At 41.8% G+C, this 17764-nt stretch overlaps 1 protein-coding gene across 1 annotated transcript; it reads right to left on the minus strand.

Moving 5' to 3' along the window:
- Positions 1-822: 822 nt before the first annotated feature.
- On the minus strand, positions 823-16931 carry CTSC (cathepsin C). The gene is made up of 7 exons (XM_051620881.1): positions 16729-16931; positions 15422-15567; positions 6871-7037; positions 6283-6438; positions 5933-6048; positions 2683-2814; positions 823-1945 (listed from the first exon to the last, which is right to left on the minus strand). Exons 1-7 carry the CDS (start codon positions 16892-16894, stop codon positions 1443-1445), a joined length of 1386 nt encoding a protein of 461 aa, XP_051476841.1. The 5' UTR covers positions 16895-16931; the 3' UTR covers positions 823-1442.
- Between the last annotated feature and the right edge of the window lie 833 nt (positions 16932-17764).

Below are 17764 nucleotides of genomic sequence, written 5' to 3' on the forward strand. Positions count from 1 at the left end.
ATGCACCGTATAAGCTATTCCTGAGGTTCTTGCTCAAATTCTGGCAAAACCAGTTCTAAATTTCTAAACATGGTTTATTATTTTTTTGGCAGGGCCTTCAAATAAAAACAAAACCATGAAGCTATTCTCACTCTGCTCCTCAGATTCATCAAACTGGAATCAATCAGTTCTTGTGAAATTCTGCTACTGAGGTAAAAGGGAGTTCTCCCTTCGAAGTGAAAGGGGATATTTTGATTACAGGCAACCTTTCAATTTTTCTGTTTTACCCATTTCTCCACCTCCTAGAAAAAATCCCTAATATTTTATTTTATACATAAAAATACTAAGTACATTGGTTACATATTATAACCAAAGAAATAATCTTCTACCCATGAAACTGGGACTTGCTTCTAAGTCACTTATTTACTCACATGAAGAACAGCAAAGACCAACTACTGTGTTGCAGCTCAGTTTCATCTACAAACAACTGGCTAATTCCAAGTATTGCAAGCCTTGTCTCAACTCTATTCTTCTACTTTGTATATTTGAAAGCCAGAGTGCAACAGATTAACAGAGAGGACTTAAAGAGGATTACTGAGAAATTAGCCAATTTACTCAATGAATTGCCCCACATTCAAATGAAAGACTACTAGACTCCTGGACAACCTTGCTTGAGGCTGCTGTGAGAGTCTTGGCCTCAGCTAGATGGTCCCTAACTCCTCTCCTCATCCTCCTTTCCTACCAGTTTAGACCCTGCTAAAGTAAAAGTTCTTGACAGGGAAGTTCAAAACTCAGATAGGTTATTGAAATGAAGAACCAACTACTTCCACAAATACAAACTCCTTGTGTGTAGGGAGTGGGATAATTTTTATTGAACTCTGAGATCATCAATTGCAAAGCACAGCAATAAAATCTAGATCTGGAACATTGAGTAACAGCCTGAAATGGAGAATGTTTTTATTGTCATAAGGGTTTGACATGCGTTTTTTGCAGGACGGAGCTTTAAAATTTCCTTTTAATCAGTGTAATTGCCCATCTCCTCCCCAGTAAATACTTCCATTCTAAAGTTCCTGATTTCTGAGAAGTAAGGCACTACAGTGTCCTTTCTGAGTAGTTACAGATTATCATAGCAGATGCTTCCCTCTGAGATCTCAAGATTGTCCACAGTAGAATACAGAACTGGTGACTGAAGATGTATATCCAGTGATGAATAACTACCACCACGGTACCAAAACAACCATTGCTTTGTAGGTGATCTACTGTGAGACTCAAGAGGAAACCTTCAGTGCACAGAGCAGAGCTCACAGTGTTCATGCTCTCACCTACAGAAACTGTTTGCTCTATTATGGAAAATTTCATTAAAGCTCCCCTGTTGAAGTGAGGGAACAGATTTTAACTGCAGTCTCTAACAATCAGTTTGTTCTTAGGGCTGGGGACCAAGCACTGGGTGAAGAGCTCAGCATTTATAATTTTGGAATAGGAGTTGCAGCCACTGCAATGCTTTCAATTGCACACTCATCACTGCCACGGCGGATTCTGAAGTAACCATCTTCTCCCCAAGAGGTGCCCCAGCTGTTCTTCACAATCCAGAACTTCTCACCACTGTCTGGGTCTGTACCATAGCCCACCAGCAAGACAGCATGATTGGTCAATTCAAAAGGATTAAAGTCATCCTGTAGCCCAGTATGATGGTAGATTCCCTCTTTATAGAGCATGAAATCATTATAAACCTCAAAGGCAACAGCCATTGGCCCATGCTGAACAAGCTCCAGTTTCATTAGGGCTTCGTTGCAGCCTCCATAGAAACCACCAACATAATGGTACTCAGAAGTGTAGTAGTGGTAACAGCTGCGCTTGAAAGTGCAGGGAGAATCTTGGGCTGTGTAAGGGAAGCAGTCTTCTTCCACCACACCAAAGTCTTGGACATACTTGCCAGCAATGAGGTATGGGAAGCCACCATCGCAACCTAAACAAAAGATATCTACTTAATCCCTTGGAGAGTTATTTGAGGTGGGAGACCCTCCTACTCAAATCTTTTGGAAGACTTTTAGATACAGTATTGAATACAAACTGCAGTGACCCAAATAATCCTAATATTCCAGTTAGCTACAGCCAGCTTTCTGGAAAACACGAGACAGAATTAATACTTGTGGAAGCAATACTGGGAACGCTAACACACGGACTACTCCTGACACTCCCCATCAGGAAAAGCAGTTAGTTACATGCAGCAAAAAGACCTGTCCTAACACAGGTACTATCCTTTGGAAATCTTTACTCATTGTTTTTGCTCATCCCCACCTCCCTGTATGCTCCTCCTCCCTCTGAATACGCTTTTGGGAGGATATTAGGTTCCACTCTTTCTAGGTATGCATTACAATTTAGCTGTATTTTAGCCCTACTCCTTAGATATCCCTCATCTCCCAAGTATAAAATCCAATAACATCCTGAGCATAAGGCCACCTACTCTTGGTTCAATTCAGCCCCTACAATAAGGTGGGCTGACAACTCTTAAAATATTTTCTGAAATCTTTAAAAAAAAAAACAACCAACTAGTACTATAAATTATAGCCTGCCAGATACTTTATGAAAAAAAACATACTAAATTGTGGGTCATAGGGAAGGCATAGAAGTTTTTAATATACAACCTCTTTCTGCAGCATTGTAATTACTGAAAGTTATCTCTGTGCACACCAGTGTACTTACCCTGAGAGTACTGGCTGCAAGACACAACCTGCTGGGTACTAAAGATTGGTTTCTGAGTGTTGTTTGTGAGGATACCTATTCTTGCTTCCAGCATACCCATGGAGGCAAATGAGTAACAGCTGCCACATGGGCCTGAAGAGAAAGAAACCACAAAGAGCAGTCAGCAACATAAACAAGGCAAGTCACCTGCATTCAAGTACAACTATTGCTAGAGTTCACTGAAAAGAGTGAAAAACCTACCAGACAGCAATTAGAACTTAAACATTGATAAAGCAAAAACTTGAAATATACATTTAACTTTTAAGCATACAATACAAAAAACAGTTCTAACACCTTTTGCAGGAACACTTGAGCTTATTCAAGAGTAACAGAAAATATATTGCTCTTCAATGGTATGACTGCAAAACACTGAAGAGCCACGCTATTCTTTCAGAATGAATCTTCAGGGACAACATTAGCAGGACCATGAAGGTTCATGACCTGCTGCCTCAGAATATAACCCTTTATGGAGCACATATCCAAACAGGCAATTAACTATTTTAAGTGAATGCTTACAATATTGGTTTAGATTATTTCAACCTATCAGTGGGTATAATACTGTAATTTCTAGCTGAAAAAATATTCCACCTCTAAAGCTACCCCTAAAATAACTGATTTGAGAGTCTAGTGGATTCATCCCAGCTCCCCTTACTTCCCACATACATGTAATTTTTATGCTGGGTTTTCAGAGGCACCATAACTTTTCTTCTGTTTCCTGGCAGAGAGTTAAATCTCCTTACTTTGCATCAAAATGTAGTAGTTTTTGTAGTTTTAGGACTCTTCACTCCCTAGGAACTTCCTGAACCACATTAAAAACCATTACAAGTGGAAAGACAGGCATCACAGGGCAGGACAATTACTTGGATGAAGTCCTATTTTATCTACTGATTGTCACCAAGGTGCCCAATTTCCTCTTGTTTCCTGCAGAAGAAATTCAAATGTTGCAGAGCTATGAAAAGGAGGGAGGCTTGAGGTACAAAACAAAATACTTTCTCCTGAACTGTGTAGGTGTATAAAAGCACAGCTATTACAAAAGCAAAACTTTGCAAAATTGCACCTTCACTCATACATATCTCTGAAGAAAAGGGGCAAAATCAGCCTAAACATGAACGTTCTTTGCCCAGCAGGGCAAACTGAAGCAGTGAAAGGTGCCTCCCACTCATTGTAGGTTCACAGCATCCAGGATGGGCCACTCCACAGCACACTTTGTTCCATTTTGTGTGCTAAAACGTAAAAAATGGAATTACCATAACCATTTCATTCTGAAGTCTGATGGGGTGGTTACTAAATTTCTCTCCAGCTACCACAGTGGTATTTGTGAGGCCCACACTGTATCAGCAGAGAGCCAACACCGCTGCAAGAGTAGTTCCTTTTGTGAGACTTTCCACAAATTCTCTTAGAGAGTCAATTAAACCTTCAGCCACATCAGATTCCACTCACTTTACTATGATCCCCTTCTGTGACAAGGTGACTCACTTAGTGAATGAGGGAAAGGCTGTGGATGTTGTCTGTAGGCAGACTTCAGTACAGCCTTTCACATTGTAAACATTACAGTCCAAGACAACTGCAGCTGCATGAACCCTGCCATGTCTCATAGTATTCTACATGGAACACACATTTCCCTTTTGATTCTTGTCCACTTCAAATACTGTATTTTTTCTCCTTAGGTAAAGAGCAGTGACTCCAGAAGCACATGAGATCTAGGTAGCCATGATCTTGTAATTCATTCTCTCTGCCTGTGTCAGGCATCTTCCTGCTTGCAGCCTTCTCCCACGTGGCATTTTCTAATTAGCCATCTAATAATCTTCATTATACAACTAAGACTTTCTAATTCCATCATTTTAATGAAGCACTGATAACTAATGCCTCAGAAAATCATAAAAGCTACCATAAGAAAGACAATCTGTATGTTAGCACTGTTGTGCTCAAGGTGATCTTTTAGAGGTTTTGTGTTTGTGGGGTTTTTTTATAACTTTTGATTCCCCAAAATCTAAAGTTTTCATTAAACAGAGCAGAACGCCTATTCCACAGACATTTAACATACTCAGCATGGATCCTCAGATTACAGGAAATGTGTAGGTAGCTTTATCATTGGAAACAAGACTAGTTCTCATTTAGAGAAACTTCAAACCACCACAATGGAGAAAGGGTAAGTTTGGGTCTGAATGTCCAACTGTTTGGAAGGTAAAAGAGCCCTTGGAATATTCAGTTCATACCAGGAGAAAGTCTAGGACTCACACCTGCATAGCACTGTATTGTTTCCTACTTCCATCTTTCCATGACAGTATGTCAGCTTCTGAGCTAGCACTCCCATTAAGTGTTCCTATGCTGCTTCTGCCACCAAGAGTCCCAGTGGCTGAATTTGGCAAAACATAAACCATAAATGAGGGACCAGTGACTTAAGTGATCCCCTCCCCACCACACCAGTGTTACATTCCCTTTTCCTCAAAGCATCTGAAACCAGATGCTACCAGCAGATGCATATTCATCTGGAAACAGTGGTGTAGGAGGGAAGACACATATTAACCAAGTCCACTCCTGGTCTTCAGTATATAACTATCTAATCCAGGTATCTCACACACAGTGCTATAAAAGCACCCCCTATAAAAATCAATATATACAAAAATGACATCCTTTTAAGTCTACTTTGAGGTAAATACATCCTATTCACAGATGCAAATAAAAACACTGCTTTTGCAAGTATTATGTATTTATCAGTGTCCACAATTTTCATAGTGACTGAAACCTCTTCTTGCAAATAGCCATTTAAGTAACTCCTGAAATTACTAGGGTGATAATATTTGGAGGCAGAATAAAGAATTTTCATGGATTTGTTCATTAAAGCTGCATGATAATTTGCCATCAGCAGGAATGAGAAAAAGAATTTAAATGGGCATCAGCTTTGTCATCATGCAGACATGACTGAGACTGGACCAAAGCTGACAGCTGTTTTATGCAGGTTTTATGCAGGGCACTGTGGTAATTGGTTTTCACTCCAGCAAAGAGTGAGTGCTGTTTGGATAAGCCAACACCACCTTCTGTTTTGAGAATATTTTCAGTCAGGACTCCACCCAGTTCCCACAGGTTATTCATAGTAAAGGTGCAATCTGTCAACTGCAAGACACTAGAAAACTTTCTTGTTAACAACAAATTATAAAGGAGCTCTAGAGCATTTTATTCAGAGTTTAGATTCTTGGGGATTTTTTTTTACCTTGATTCCGAACAGGGCTGACATAATTGACACCATTCGCATTTCTCCAGTCCCAAGACTCCGGCAAGCTTGAAACTTTTTTGAGTAACTCGGGTGTCAGAGGTGCAGGCTTTGGTCTAAAGAGGAGAAAATGCTTCAGTAATACACACACACTCTAGGTGAAGAAACATTCACATAGAGCTCAGTTGTCATCTTCTGGCTTCTACAAGTTGCACTTACTTCACACTAAACAATTTGAAACAGTCTCCATCTAAATTGAGTGGGTGTCAATCTCAAGAGATTAGTTTCAGCAGGATGCAAGACCTACTCAAATCCCTGAGGGCACTATAATATAAACTATCCACAAGTACCTTGAAGCTCTGGAATAGAGACCTCCAGCTCTTCTAGTTAGATCTTCCAGAGAAAAGAGCTCATACTCCTTGTATCTTGTTGCCCTCCAGGACCTCTGACGAGCATTGATAGCATTTACAAAGTCAAAGTTATGCACATAACGTCTGCTTGAAAGTCTGCAAAGAAAAGCAATCCAATAAAACATTAAGAAAGGGGCTGGTATTAAAAAGTAAAGGTGTTCTCTAAACTGAGTATGGAAAAGACTAACTCTGGAAGTATCTTCTGGTAGGTACTGAAAAAGTAACATGCAATTATACCAGATCAAGGAAAAGTTTCTGAATCTTGAGACAGACTGACTAGAAGGATATAATAATCTTACTTAGACATGCCAGTTTTGTAATTGGGCTTCACCAAAGACTGAAGGAGAAACTGTGTGATGTGACTGGCACACACTCCTCTATTTTGTGCATTCAGGTTTATTCCCAGCATTATCACTGGCATTAACTTTGTCCTCAGTAAAAGAATTAGTCCATATTGTTTTAGCTGAAACCTGAAGTGCAGTTACCAAACATTTTATTCCAGTAAAAGGTCACTTATCTGTTGCTTACTTTTCCCTGGGCTTCTGGAGAGGTAGCTCATTTATGTGGACATCTGAGGGAGATGATGAAATCTTCTGTCCACTGAAACAAGCCCAATTGTGGCCAAGTACATCATGTACCCATCCTGGCAGAGTCTCGTTACAGTAGCTGGTTACATTCTGGCCTTCCTTTTTGTACTGTGAAGAGGTAAGTAAAGCTTGTGTTGAGTAGGTGCATTTTTTTAGCACAGCAGTAGTCCCTACCCACCCAGCTGCCACTTGCCTGTGTTTCAGATGAAGTGGCCAAACATATATTCCTGATCAACCAGCATGTTTGATTTCAAAACAAAAAAGTATCAAGAAAAAGTTAAGCAGATTAAAGAAACTGGTCTTTATCCGAGGAAGACAAGCACATTGTGGCTTGCACTTTTAGCAACAAAGAACACATTAGCATCACTAACAAGTGCTAATTGTTTGGGTTCAACAGTTACCTTCTAGGCAAAATGTAAGAGACCTCTTAGTACTTACTATTTTTCTCAAGGCCCTGTGGTTTCTAGCACCTGATGTGACTAGTCAAACTAAGTCCAGACTGCTGCAAAAGTTTGACAAAGTAAGTCTCATGGCAACCTGAAATGTAAACCAAGGGAGGATGGCAAGTTTCTCACCCAGTAGCCTCTTACTGAGGAACTGCACTATACAACATTTCTGTTTTAGAAGGCAGAAGCAAAGATGAGACATCCTGCAACTGCTAGTTTGTACTGCAAGTTCGAAATCCTAGTACTTGCTTATTCAGCCACACAAGTCTTCAATTTACCACCAGAGAGGAGTAATAAATTAATCTTAATAAAATGTGTCTTCATACAACAGTTAGCACTAACACTTTGCCCAGCTGCATAAATTTCCTGAATTAGGAATTCTTCAACAGCAGAATGTCCATGGGGAGAAAAAAAAAAGAAAATAAATTTTATTAATCTCTTAAAGCCTGTTTTGTATTAAGCTACACAGAAGCCTGAAAAACCTCTACAACAAAAGCTTTAACTTGACAAATCATTTAAATGGAATCCAACTTTCCTAGTCCAAGAATACAGAAGAGGTGCACATACAGAGATTTTGTAGGTATGTTTCAACAAAATACTTGCTCAGCTTTTAACTGAAGATGGTGGTGGCTTACAATGATGGAAATGCCTCAAAATGGAAAATAAAGTAACTAGAGAAACTGGAAGGTTTATGACTGTATCAAGGCTCTGTGGGGAATCTGAAGGAGAACATATAGTGAAATAATTAAGTCATGCAATCAGAGGGATAAAATTCAAGGTTAATTTTCTAATTGATTTAGAACACTGGGAATTTGCTTTGACTCCAGTTCAGAGGATGCAGAGTTAACACATCTACACCCTTGCTTGTCTAGCAAGGCAAGCACGTTTGCTGCCTGGAGCAGGATGGGGACACTTGAAGGCTGAACATAAAGTTAGCCTGTCCTATCAATTCTGTCTTACAGCACAAGATGGTGCAATTTGGGAAGTAACTACACTAGGTCAAATACCAAGGGCAAAGTCCAGAGATGACTTTGAGAAATAATCTCTTCACAACAGCATTGCTAGAAACCCAGATACTAACAAAACCAACAAGTCACTGACTTGACATTAGTAAGTTCCTGTGAGAGTCCCTTATTTGGTTCTACATGTTAGTGTAAATTAATACCTATCTGCCTTTTCTATCTAAAAGCTACCACAGATTAAAACAAGATCAAACACAGCTATTCTTAATAATTATATACCTTAAATCTGAATACTTGGAGACTACTCAAGAAGGTCTTCTTCCTGCAACAATCAGATGCATATCATGCCTAGCATGGAGAGTTATATTGAATCAAAACAAGTGGAACAGATCTGAGACTTATCTTAATAGGAAAAAGGCAATGGGCTAATGGGTTAATTTAATTCAAATTAAAACAACTTGAATTTTTTTTTTCCTCCTCCTAGAAATCCCTCTCCATTTTTCTGAAGATGAATTATTATTGCGTTTTTAATATGTAGTTAGATAAACAGAATAGTAATCACACAATTTTTGCAAATCAGATTTCTAGAAAGTGAATTCAGCAAGTTTCAAACATCAGCAAAACTAAGAAGAAGGTGATAGGCAGTCAGTGGCAAAGCTTCAAGATAAACAAGAGACAGAAACCAATTTCAGCCAGGTTTTGTAGAAGCCTAAAATTAAGCAATTCAGGTCTTCTCTGGGTAACCTTTTTGACTTGCAGACTTTAAGCTACTCCTGAGCTTTATAAAAGGGACATGAAGACTTCAAGACCATAGCCCATCAGTGGCATGTGGATAAAGGGAATTTGAACTCCGAGACCCATTTTCAGCTAGGAAATTAAAATATACCTATAAACCTCCTCTTTCCCCCCCTTTTATCTTTTAATTGAGAGCCACTCATGTAGAGAAGTGGCAGAGGAACCTTTAAAAACCCAGTACTTAAGCTTTATTCATACAAGCTAGTTAACTCCCCAATGGGCCACATGTTAGAGGAACTTAAATGGGACAGCAAAGTCATTGGTGCTATCACAATGACACTCATTGCTTACTATTAAAACGTACACATCAAATCAGTACGTCACTGCTAAAACTACATGCAGCACTTCTTATTGTGACCGGAGAAGGGCTCTGACAGTTTAGGTCTAGTAAATCTGACTGTACCAGTGTCAGAGGTCCTACAAGTATGCCTGCCCGACCAACAGTCATACAGGGGCACGGCACCATTGCATGAACAATCGCTGACTCAGGTGGATGCAAACTACAATGCCAGATTCAGCCAAAGCCACCAGCACAGTACTCCACCTACGTGCAGAACTCCTCATAGAACATGAGCATCCTCCATGGAGGACAACAGCCACACAGCTGTGACCACCAGCAACTGCTGGACAACTGCTGCATGCATTGTTTCTGCAGACTTAAAGTAGATGACTTTCATTTTTAAGTTAAAGAAAGACCACTGCAGCCATGTCACATTATAATTTAATGAGCCAATAGTCCTATCTGCAGCATTAAGTAGACTCCATCCAGCAATCTGACTGATCTGAAAAAAACCCTGTAGAAAGGCACCCAAACTATATTCACAGTTTCAACTCTGAGGTTTGAAAATATCAAGCTTTAATTCTACTTCAAATGCATATTTTTCTCAAGTCTGACAACTCATATGACTCTGCTTAATGCCTGAAAAGCAACTCCAACATAAACTTTTTAGAGGCTTCATGTACCTAAATGTCAAGGCTTGCTCAGATACCTGAACCTAGGTAAGTGTTTTAGTACACTACAATTTTAGTAAATTCTTTCCTCTGTCATCATGACATATATTGATTGCATGTTCAATTCAAGTACTGGTAAAAAATGTAATTGTTTAAAGCTTTCTTTAAATTTTTAATCTCCCTAAGAGGAAAACAAGAAAGGACAGAGACCTTATTGGACACAGCATTTTAGGAGGAATTCAGCATTGCTACATCCACATGCTGCCATCCCATCCTGTTTTACATGTATTATTCTCAATTTAAGCAGCATTCAGGCAATAAACCCATTTTGAGTTCCAGAAGGCAGGACTAACCTATACAGTAATCCTGATGTAAAAATTAACCACTCAGTAGTCATCAAATTTACTAGTGTAATGCATTTTAATATGGGAAGCACATTTTAAATTAGAACAAGATTGCATATTTGCAGACACCCTACTATAAAAAAATGCAGAGTGTATTATCAGAATAGATTACTGCATTTTGCTAGCCCATACAAAATGCAAGCAAATAACTAGAGGTGCATTACCTCTACAGAACATTATGCAATTCAGAGATTCAAGATTTCAGACTTACACTTCAGGGAAGGAGTTGCATCCTGCTAGTTAAGTAAGCCCAAATACAATAGGTCAGAAATTAACTTTCAATTGATTTGCAGGATTATTAAATATAATTAGCAACTCTAGTGCTTCTATTTTAGCAACATGAAATAAAATACATTCAATTTTTTTTTCCTTTAATAATCAGAAATTTAAACATTAACTACTGACACTTGTTTAGGCTGGCTATTTCAGAATGGAAATTGGTTTTAACCAAATTTGGGGGCATTGGAGAAAACAGGAAAAAATGTGACAAAGCTGTCACCAAGTCAGCCTGGAAAAGATTAGAGAATATTCCACTACTTCAGTTACTAATCTATTTATTTCTTTTTGCTGAAGTACTGCCATTTTTTGCCAGACTTTTTTTTTTTTTTTGCTAGGGGACATCTCAAAAGTCCATAGCACCACTTAGCTTAAGGGACAAACAGTGAGAACCTTACAAGACTGTTTCCCTTCAAAATGGTAATCTTAACATTAAACAAGTACTAAAAAGATATCTAATAATTGAAATAAGTTCACTTCAACTTTCCTTTCAGCCTCACACTAGCTTTTTTTGCTTTGCTGTTCCTATTTCTTTTGCCTTCCCTTGTGAAAAATAAAATAAACTTTAAAGCCTTGTACCTTGCTACAGATTCCTCACATCATCCAGCAGAAACACATACTCAAGCTTCTGCCAAGAGTCAGTACACCACCTTCACATCCAAGTTCAGTACAGGGATGCTTCAGGAGCATACAGTGAAGAAAGGAGAGCATTCCCATAAAACAAGTTATTTTGTGCTGCAAACAAACACCAGGCAGAGTAACAACTTGTGAAAAATAGAAGACAAGATACTGTTTTGACACAAGATAGAAGATAGCATGATGCAGGTAACTTGGCAAGCCTTGAGGGACAAGTCTACGTACAATGGTTAGAAATAAAACACTGTTAGAGCTTCTTTACTTAAGCTATTTAAGCAAACTAAGGAAAAAAAACATTGATAAACCCAGCCAATCCACTCTTTTGCTGTAGCAAGTAATTTTCCCACAGTCCCCACGTGAAAAAGCAAACAGCTTGTAAAGGCAGTGAAGTCCTATCAAAGTTTTAGTCCCTGTATGTTTAGTAAGCCACAGGAAATAAACAATATTAAAAACTCACTGAAACATGCATCATCAAACAGGCTGTGTCTACATTCACACACTGTGATAAAATAGCACTGACAAAGCCACCACTCAGACTAGCCCACAGCACTCTTGTTAGTAATTAATAGCTTCAGTCTTTTACATTAAGGAAAAATATCCTACAAGTTCAATTAGCACCAGTTGCACTTCTGTTCTCAAAATGCATGCAGTACTGTACAGACTCAAATACTTCTGTTCATTTAGCCTAGCAGCTCCATCTGCTCGCTTCAATGACAGAGTATGAGGAAAGAGTTAAAGCTTTACAGTAAATAAATCAGGATGATTTATCTGCCCTGTCACCATGATGGGGTTCAAGCTACATGATTTAACTTCAGTGCAACCTAAAGAGAACTTGAAATTTATGAGTGGCCTGTAAGCAATTAATACTTTCCTGACATGCCCCAACTCAAAGGCACGGAAGGAGATGAGCAAGGCTTCCTGCGTTACAGCTGCTCCATCACCACATGCTGCTCCATGAACCAAAAAAGTTATTCCACAATAGAGTGGTAACTCCAGAACAGTTATTTTACCAAGTACTAAAGATAACCACAACTTACCCCCACAAAAAAATATTAGTTTGTATCTTCCTGCTATAAAGCAAGAGACTACCAGCTAAGGTATTTCTTCCTTTCCCAGAATTCAGAAGGGACTCTGTCTAATGTCCCCATTCTCAATAGCTATCAAAGCTAAGCAATATTCTAAGAGATTACTTTTATGCTTTCCTCTTGCTGCATTTCCAGGGAGGAAAGCCCTCCTCAATTAGCATTTACACTATTCCACTCCAGAGGCTTTGAGATTATGACCAACACTAAGAAAATTCAGTCTGTTATGTTTGTTACTTTCAGGTGCAAATGGCAGGAATATTTTAAACAATAGGCAACCATTCTCCAAAAACCCCTGAAGCATGCATTGAGCCCAGCATATTACTTAGTCCCTAGAAGCTTTCCAGCAGACGATTATGAAACAGGTTCTAAAACAGCATTAGGTGCATTTGATAGAAGAAACCATATTTTTAGTTTATACCAGGACTAAATATTTTGCATTTCTATTTCATATGTAATGCAATATTTACTGGATTCAAAGTAAATAGACTGGCATATGTAAGTATGTCACAAGGTCCAGCAGTTCATAAGGAACCATTTCTTCTGCCTCAACCCCAGTGACAACTGTGAAATAACAGTTTTGCAGATAGACATTACTACAAGTTGTTGCCCAACAGAGTCAACTATTTGTCTACAGCTACTAAGTGCTGTGGTATTTCTTTGTGCTTCTTGGCCATTTTGCTTGCATCTTGGTAATCCGTTGTTTCCTTTAGAGCTGCAAAATTATAGAGAGGGTAGCTGAATTGGGCTCTAATCCTCTCTATAATATTCAAGGAAAGAAGCCTTTAATTTAAGCATGTCTTGCTGATGCATTCACTGCTACTGAACAATGAGCCAAACAAGCTTGTTATTTCTCAATACCAAAAAACAACTGCAAAACTAGCAATTAATTCATTTGCCTTCAAAGGACTAAGACACATTCATGATAATGAAATTCAAGCTTCTGTGCTCTGCTACTGCTCAGGTGTATATTTGACTTATTTTGTTTTCAGCAGCAAGTTAGACCAGATGACCTCCAGAAGTTCCTCACAGCCTAAGTTACTCTGTTACACAATTCTGGTGTATTTTTTAAAAGTACTCTTACAAACCAATGCCTTTAGATTTTCATAAACACAGAGCAGTACATGAGATCAGCACTTATAAGTCACTTAATGTAGTGCTCATCTTCCAGGGGTTTATAACACAAGGTATAGATAGAAGCAGTAAAGTCTTTGGTGATTCTCAACCTTCTGCAAGTTGGTGCCCCACAGTTCCATTTGTATTTCAGAGCAAGCCACTCACTATTTCTGTGATTAAATTCCTCATTTTCAATAATTAGTTTGATAATCAAAACTTGTTTCCACTGCTCACCATAATGGCTTGCAAAGCAATTCTGCATTTCAGCATAAAATATTAGCTTAATAGTCCTCAGACTGCTAGTCCAACTATATTTCTCCCCAGATGAGTCTACCGAGGTCAGCATTGACTGCTGAATTCCACCCCAGCCAGAGATGACACCTCAAGCCTGAGTGTATGGACAACACAACATATAGTGCTCCCCTGGTGCCCTCAGGGTGGCAGCAATTCCTGCCAATTTTGAGGCAGGCCTTCCCATTGTAGGGAAGCTCACAGATGTGTCCCTGCCTGAGAAGTTTCAGACTAATTCTGCTCAGTTAAGAGAGTACCCTTCAGTGTCTGTAGTTTTTGCTGTATCATATGCCAAACCTATGAGGAGTGCACATCATGGCAATTTAGTGCCATCACCTTATACAGATAAGAGAATGTCAGTCAGGTATTTCTCTCACACGTTGCTTCCGCTCAAGTATAAGATCCTGTCTTATGCAGAGGCATTTTAGTCTAAGAGTGGACTTAGTTTTGGGAGCTAGTTATTGTTACTTATAGTAGCTGTCTCCCATGGAGTGGAGTTATCCTGCAGAGATTCCTTCAAGCCAGTTTCCAGACCCATGCCACTCATCAGGACAGCTGCAGAGCACTCCTTAGCAAGTGGGTTTCCTTCTGTCTACCAGCACTGTTTTCAGCGTCATCTGAAATTGTTAACAGGGACTGGAAATAAAGAGCATTATTTCAAAAATACAACTCTAAGCAGATTCTAAGACTCCATAGATATAAAGCAATGGTCTGCAATAGAACATAAAGATTCTAGAAATCCCCCAGCAAGGGGAGCAGATGGCCTTTCTAAACTTTTTGTCTGAGAACATCTCTACAGAAAAGCTGGGGAGAGACTTTTTGCAAGGGCATGTAGCGATCAAACGAGCAGAAATGATTTTAAGCTAGAAGAGGGCAGATGTAGGTTACACATTAGGAAGAAATTCCTCAGTGTGAGGGTGGTGAGACACTGGCACAGGTTGCCCAGGGAGGTTGTGGCTGCCCCATCCCTGGAAGTGTTCAAGGCCAGGTTGGATGGGGCTTGGAGCAACCTGGTCTGGTGGGAGGTGTCCCTGCCACGCAGAAGGGTTTCAACTACACAATCTTTAAGGTTCCTTCCAACCCAAACCATTCTATGATTCTACGATCTTTAAAGAAAGAGAGAAACAATAATGTTTGCTATTTCACTAGGGTCCACAGTGTCAGGAAGAAAACTGAAAAAAAAGTATTATTCCAGGTTACCAGGAGAGTAAGCTTCATGAAGGCCTTCAATTGTTTTAAGCTGCCCAGAAGGGAAAGCAGCAGCATGTCTTAACAGATTTTCCAGATAATGCCCAGTATGGAACATGAATACCTCTTCCCTCCCTCCCTTTGCTCCCTACCCAGCCACTGGTAACTGTTTCCTTATATTAACAGAAACCTGTATCTAGTAATCCAGGCAAACCTTAGAGCAGAAGATAATCAAGATCAAGTGTCCCAGCTGCCTCACTGTGGACTTCAGGGACTAAAAAGAACCCCAACTACAGGCCATTTTACCAACAAGTCAGTGATGCAGAACACACGAAGTTAACTCACCTTAAAAAATGCAAACCACTTGTAGTCATTTATCACAATTTCAAAGCCTTGATTGTAAATCAAAGTGAAGAAACCATGGTTGCCCAGACTATCCTGAGCTACATCTAACTTCTGAAGATTCACAAGCACCTTTCTTTCCACAGGTCCTGCAAGAAATGCAAACATTATTGCATTATTATTCTGTGAAAGTGAGAAAAATAAATTAGTACAAAGAATCTTTAACATTTATTTTATTCCAAGAAATGCTAAAATACACTTGTTGAATACAGTCTTCTGCAAAAAGGCATCAAGCAAACACTTCAGGGACTTCACTTACCTGTTAGTGGGCCTACATGCTCTTTTTTCCCCACTGCTAGACAGTATTTGCACATTTAATTAGCAGCAGCACCAAACAGCTGTTACTGGGAGATTTTAACTTATCTAAATGTAATTTGCTATACAGCTACACAGGACTTGGATGCTGTGTCAGTCAGGCACGGTGTCTGAAATGCCAAATCTTCCCATAAAACATCTGGGATAAGGTTCCAGCCACCCCACCTCCTTCACACCAGCACTCTCATCCCCTCCACCACTCACCTCCACTGCTCCTGCCGCCACTTGTCTGAACAAAACACAACGATTTAGAAAAACACTACTGACATACAATAACTAAATAATAATTCCCCACTACTATTAGCCCCTCTAAGTTATATCTCTACTTCTTCTGATGCTACCAGGCTCCTCAGGCAGGAAAGCTCTCGTAGCTGGTGGCCTACCAGAAGCTGCTCAGGTGTGACCCAGCAGCAGCTCCGCTCTCTGGGGCAGTCGGTGCGAGGACAGGCTGAGCTGAGGAGGAGGAGGAGGCTATCTGCGGGCCTTGAGGAAGGAAGGAGGCAACCAGCGTGAGCCGGTGGTGTTTATGAAGAGGCCTAGTGGAGCCCAAATCGAAACAAACGAAAAAAAAAAAAGCACTGAAGGGGAAAAGTAACGGGGCTGCCTGCAGCAGTCACCCGCTGCAAGACCTACGCGAGTGTTTCACGCTGCTTCAACCAAATGAAGCTTTTTCGGCCTCCAGCCCGGCAGGGAGCCCCGCAGGGCAGCCGGCAGCACGGGCCGAGCCGCAGGTGCCGGGGCCGAGACAGGCAGCCCCTTCCCCAGTGCGGGCTCCGGCCCTCAAGGAACGGAGCAGCCCAGCCGCCCTCCTCCCCGCCTCACTCCTCCCTCAGCCTCGCAACCCCCCCCACCCAAGCCTGCTCCCCAGAGAGGCCGGGCCGACCCCGGGACTCCGCGGGGGAAGGGGAACGGGGGCAGGGCCGCCGTGGTCTCACCCGCTTGGGAGCAGTTGCCGTGGCGGCCGCTGCTCCGCCAGACGCGGAGCTCCCAGGCGCCCAGCAGGTCGGCGAAGGAGCAGTTGGCCGGCGTGTCGGCCCGCAGCGCCGCGGGCAGCGCCGCCAGCAGCACCAGCGCCGCGGCCCAGAGCGCCCGCCCCGCCATGGCGCCGCTCCCGCCGCCGCCAATGCCCAAATGGGTCCGGCCCGGCGCGGCCTCCCCGCCCCCAGGCCCGCCCCGGGACGGCCGCGCCGGGCCGTGAGGGGCCGGGCTTCCCCCACCTGCCCCCGCTGTGAGGCCGGGGCGGGCTGCGGGGCGTGGGGATGGGGGGAAGGTTCGTGTGTCCCACCTCCGGCAGAGGTTGGGCGTTCTCCTCGCTGTGGAAGGCAGTGGGCACCCTGAGGGCCGTGAGGAGGAGGAGGTGCGTCCTCACGCAGCTCACAAGGATGTCCTCGTCCCCACAGGCTGTCCTCCCCAGACGGTGTCCTTCACGAAGGGCATCCTCCCCCAGCAAACGGCGCCCACCACCAAAGGGCACTCACCTCCCCGAGGGGCATCCCTCCTCACCTAATGGTATCTCCCAATCTTCGAAATGAGCCCTTCCCCAAGGGCATCCTCTTCCCCAAAGTGCCTTCTCCTCAAACGTGTCCTTCTTCCCAAAGGGCGTCCTCTCCTGCAAATGGCACCCATCACCAAAGGGCAGGCAGCCTTCTCACAGAAAGGCATCCCCATGCCGAGAGAGAACCTTCACTCCAAAGGAAGTCCTCCTTTGGAAGGCACCTCCTTCCTCAAAGCCCATCTGCCTCCCCACCAGGCACCCTTCCCCCCAAAGGGCAGCCTCCTTCCTGGAGCCCTGTGCCACTACCCAAACCCAGGCCTCCACACTTGAAAAAATTCCCCTACGGAGAGTGGTTGGTCCCCTGTGTCATTTCAGATGACTGCCTTGCAGCTGTGGGGCACAAGGCCTCTTGTCCACCATGGGTTTAGCAGCACGGAGAAACTCCTCGTTTCCGCAGCAGCCACGTGTCGCAGCTG

The sequence above is a fragment of the Apus apus genome, chromosome 1 (genome assembly GCF_020740795.1).
Source record: "Apus apus isolate bApuApu2 chromosome 1, bApuApu2.pri.cur, whole genome shotgun sequence".
Classification (NCBI taxonomy): Eukaryota; Metazoa; Chordata; class Aves; order Apodiformes; family Apodidae; genus Apus; species Apus apus.

Excerpts from the sequence above, each read along its gene's own strand:
- CTSC (XM_051620881.1), bottom strand. The coding sequence starts at position 16,894 with ATGGCGGGGCGGGCGCTCTGGGCCGCGGCGCTGGTGCTGCTGGCGGCG. Across the intron at positions 15,568-16,728 it reads CGGCAACTGCTCCCAAGCGG|GACCTGTGGAAAGAAAGGTG; the intron begins GTGAGACCACGG and ends CATTTCTTGCAG. Across the intron at positions 7,038-15,421 it reads AGTGGTTTGCATTTTTTAAG|TACAAAAAGGAAGGCCAGAA; the intron begins GTGAGTTAACTT and ends ACCTCTTCACAG.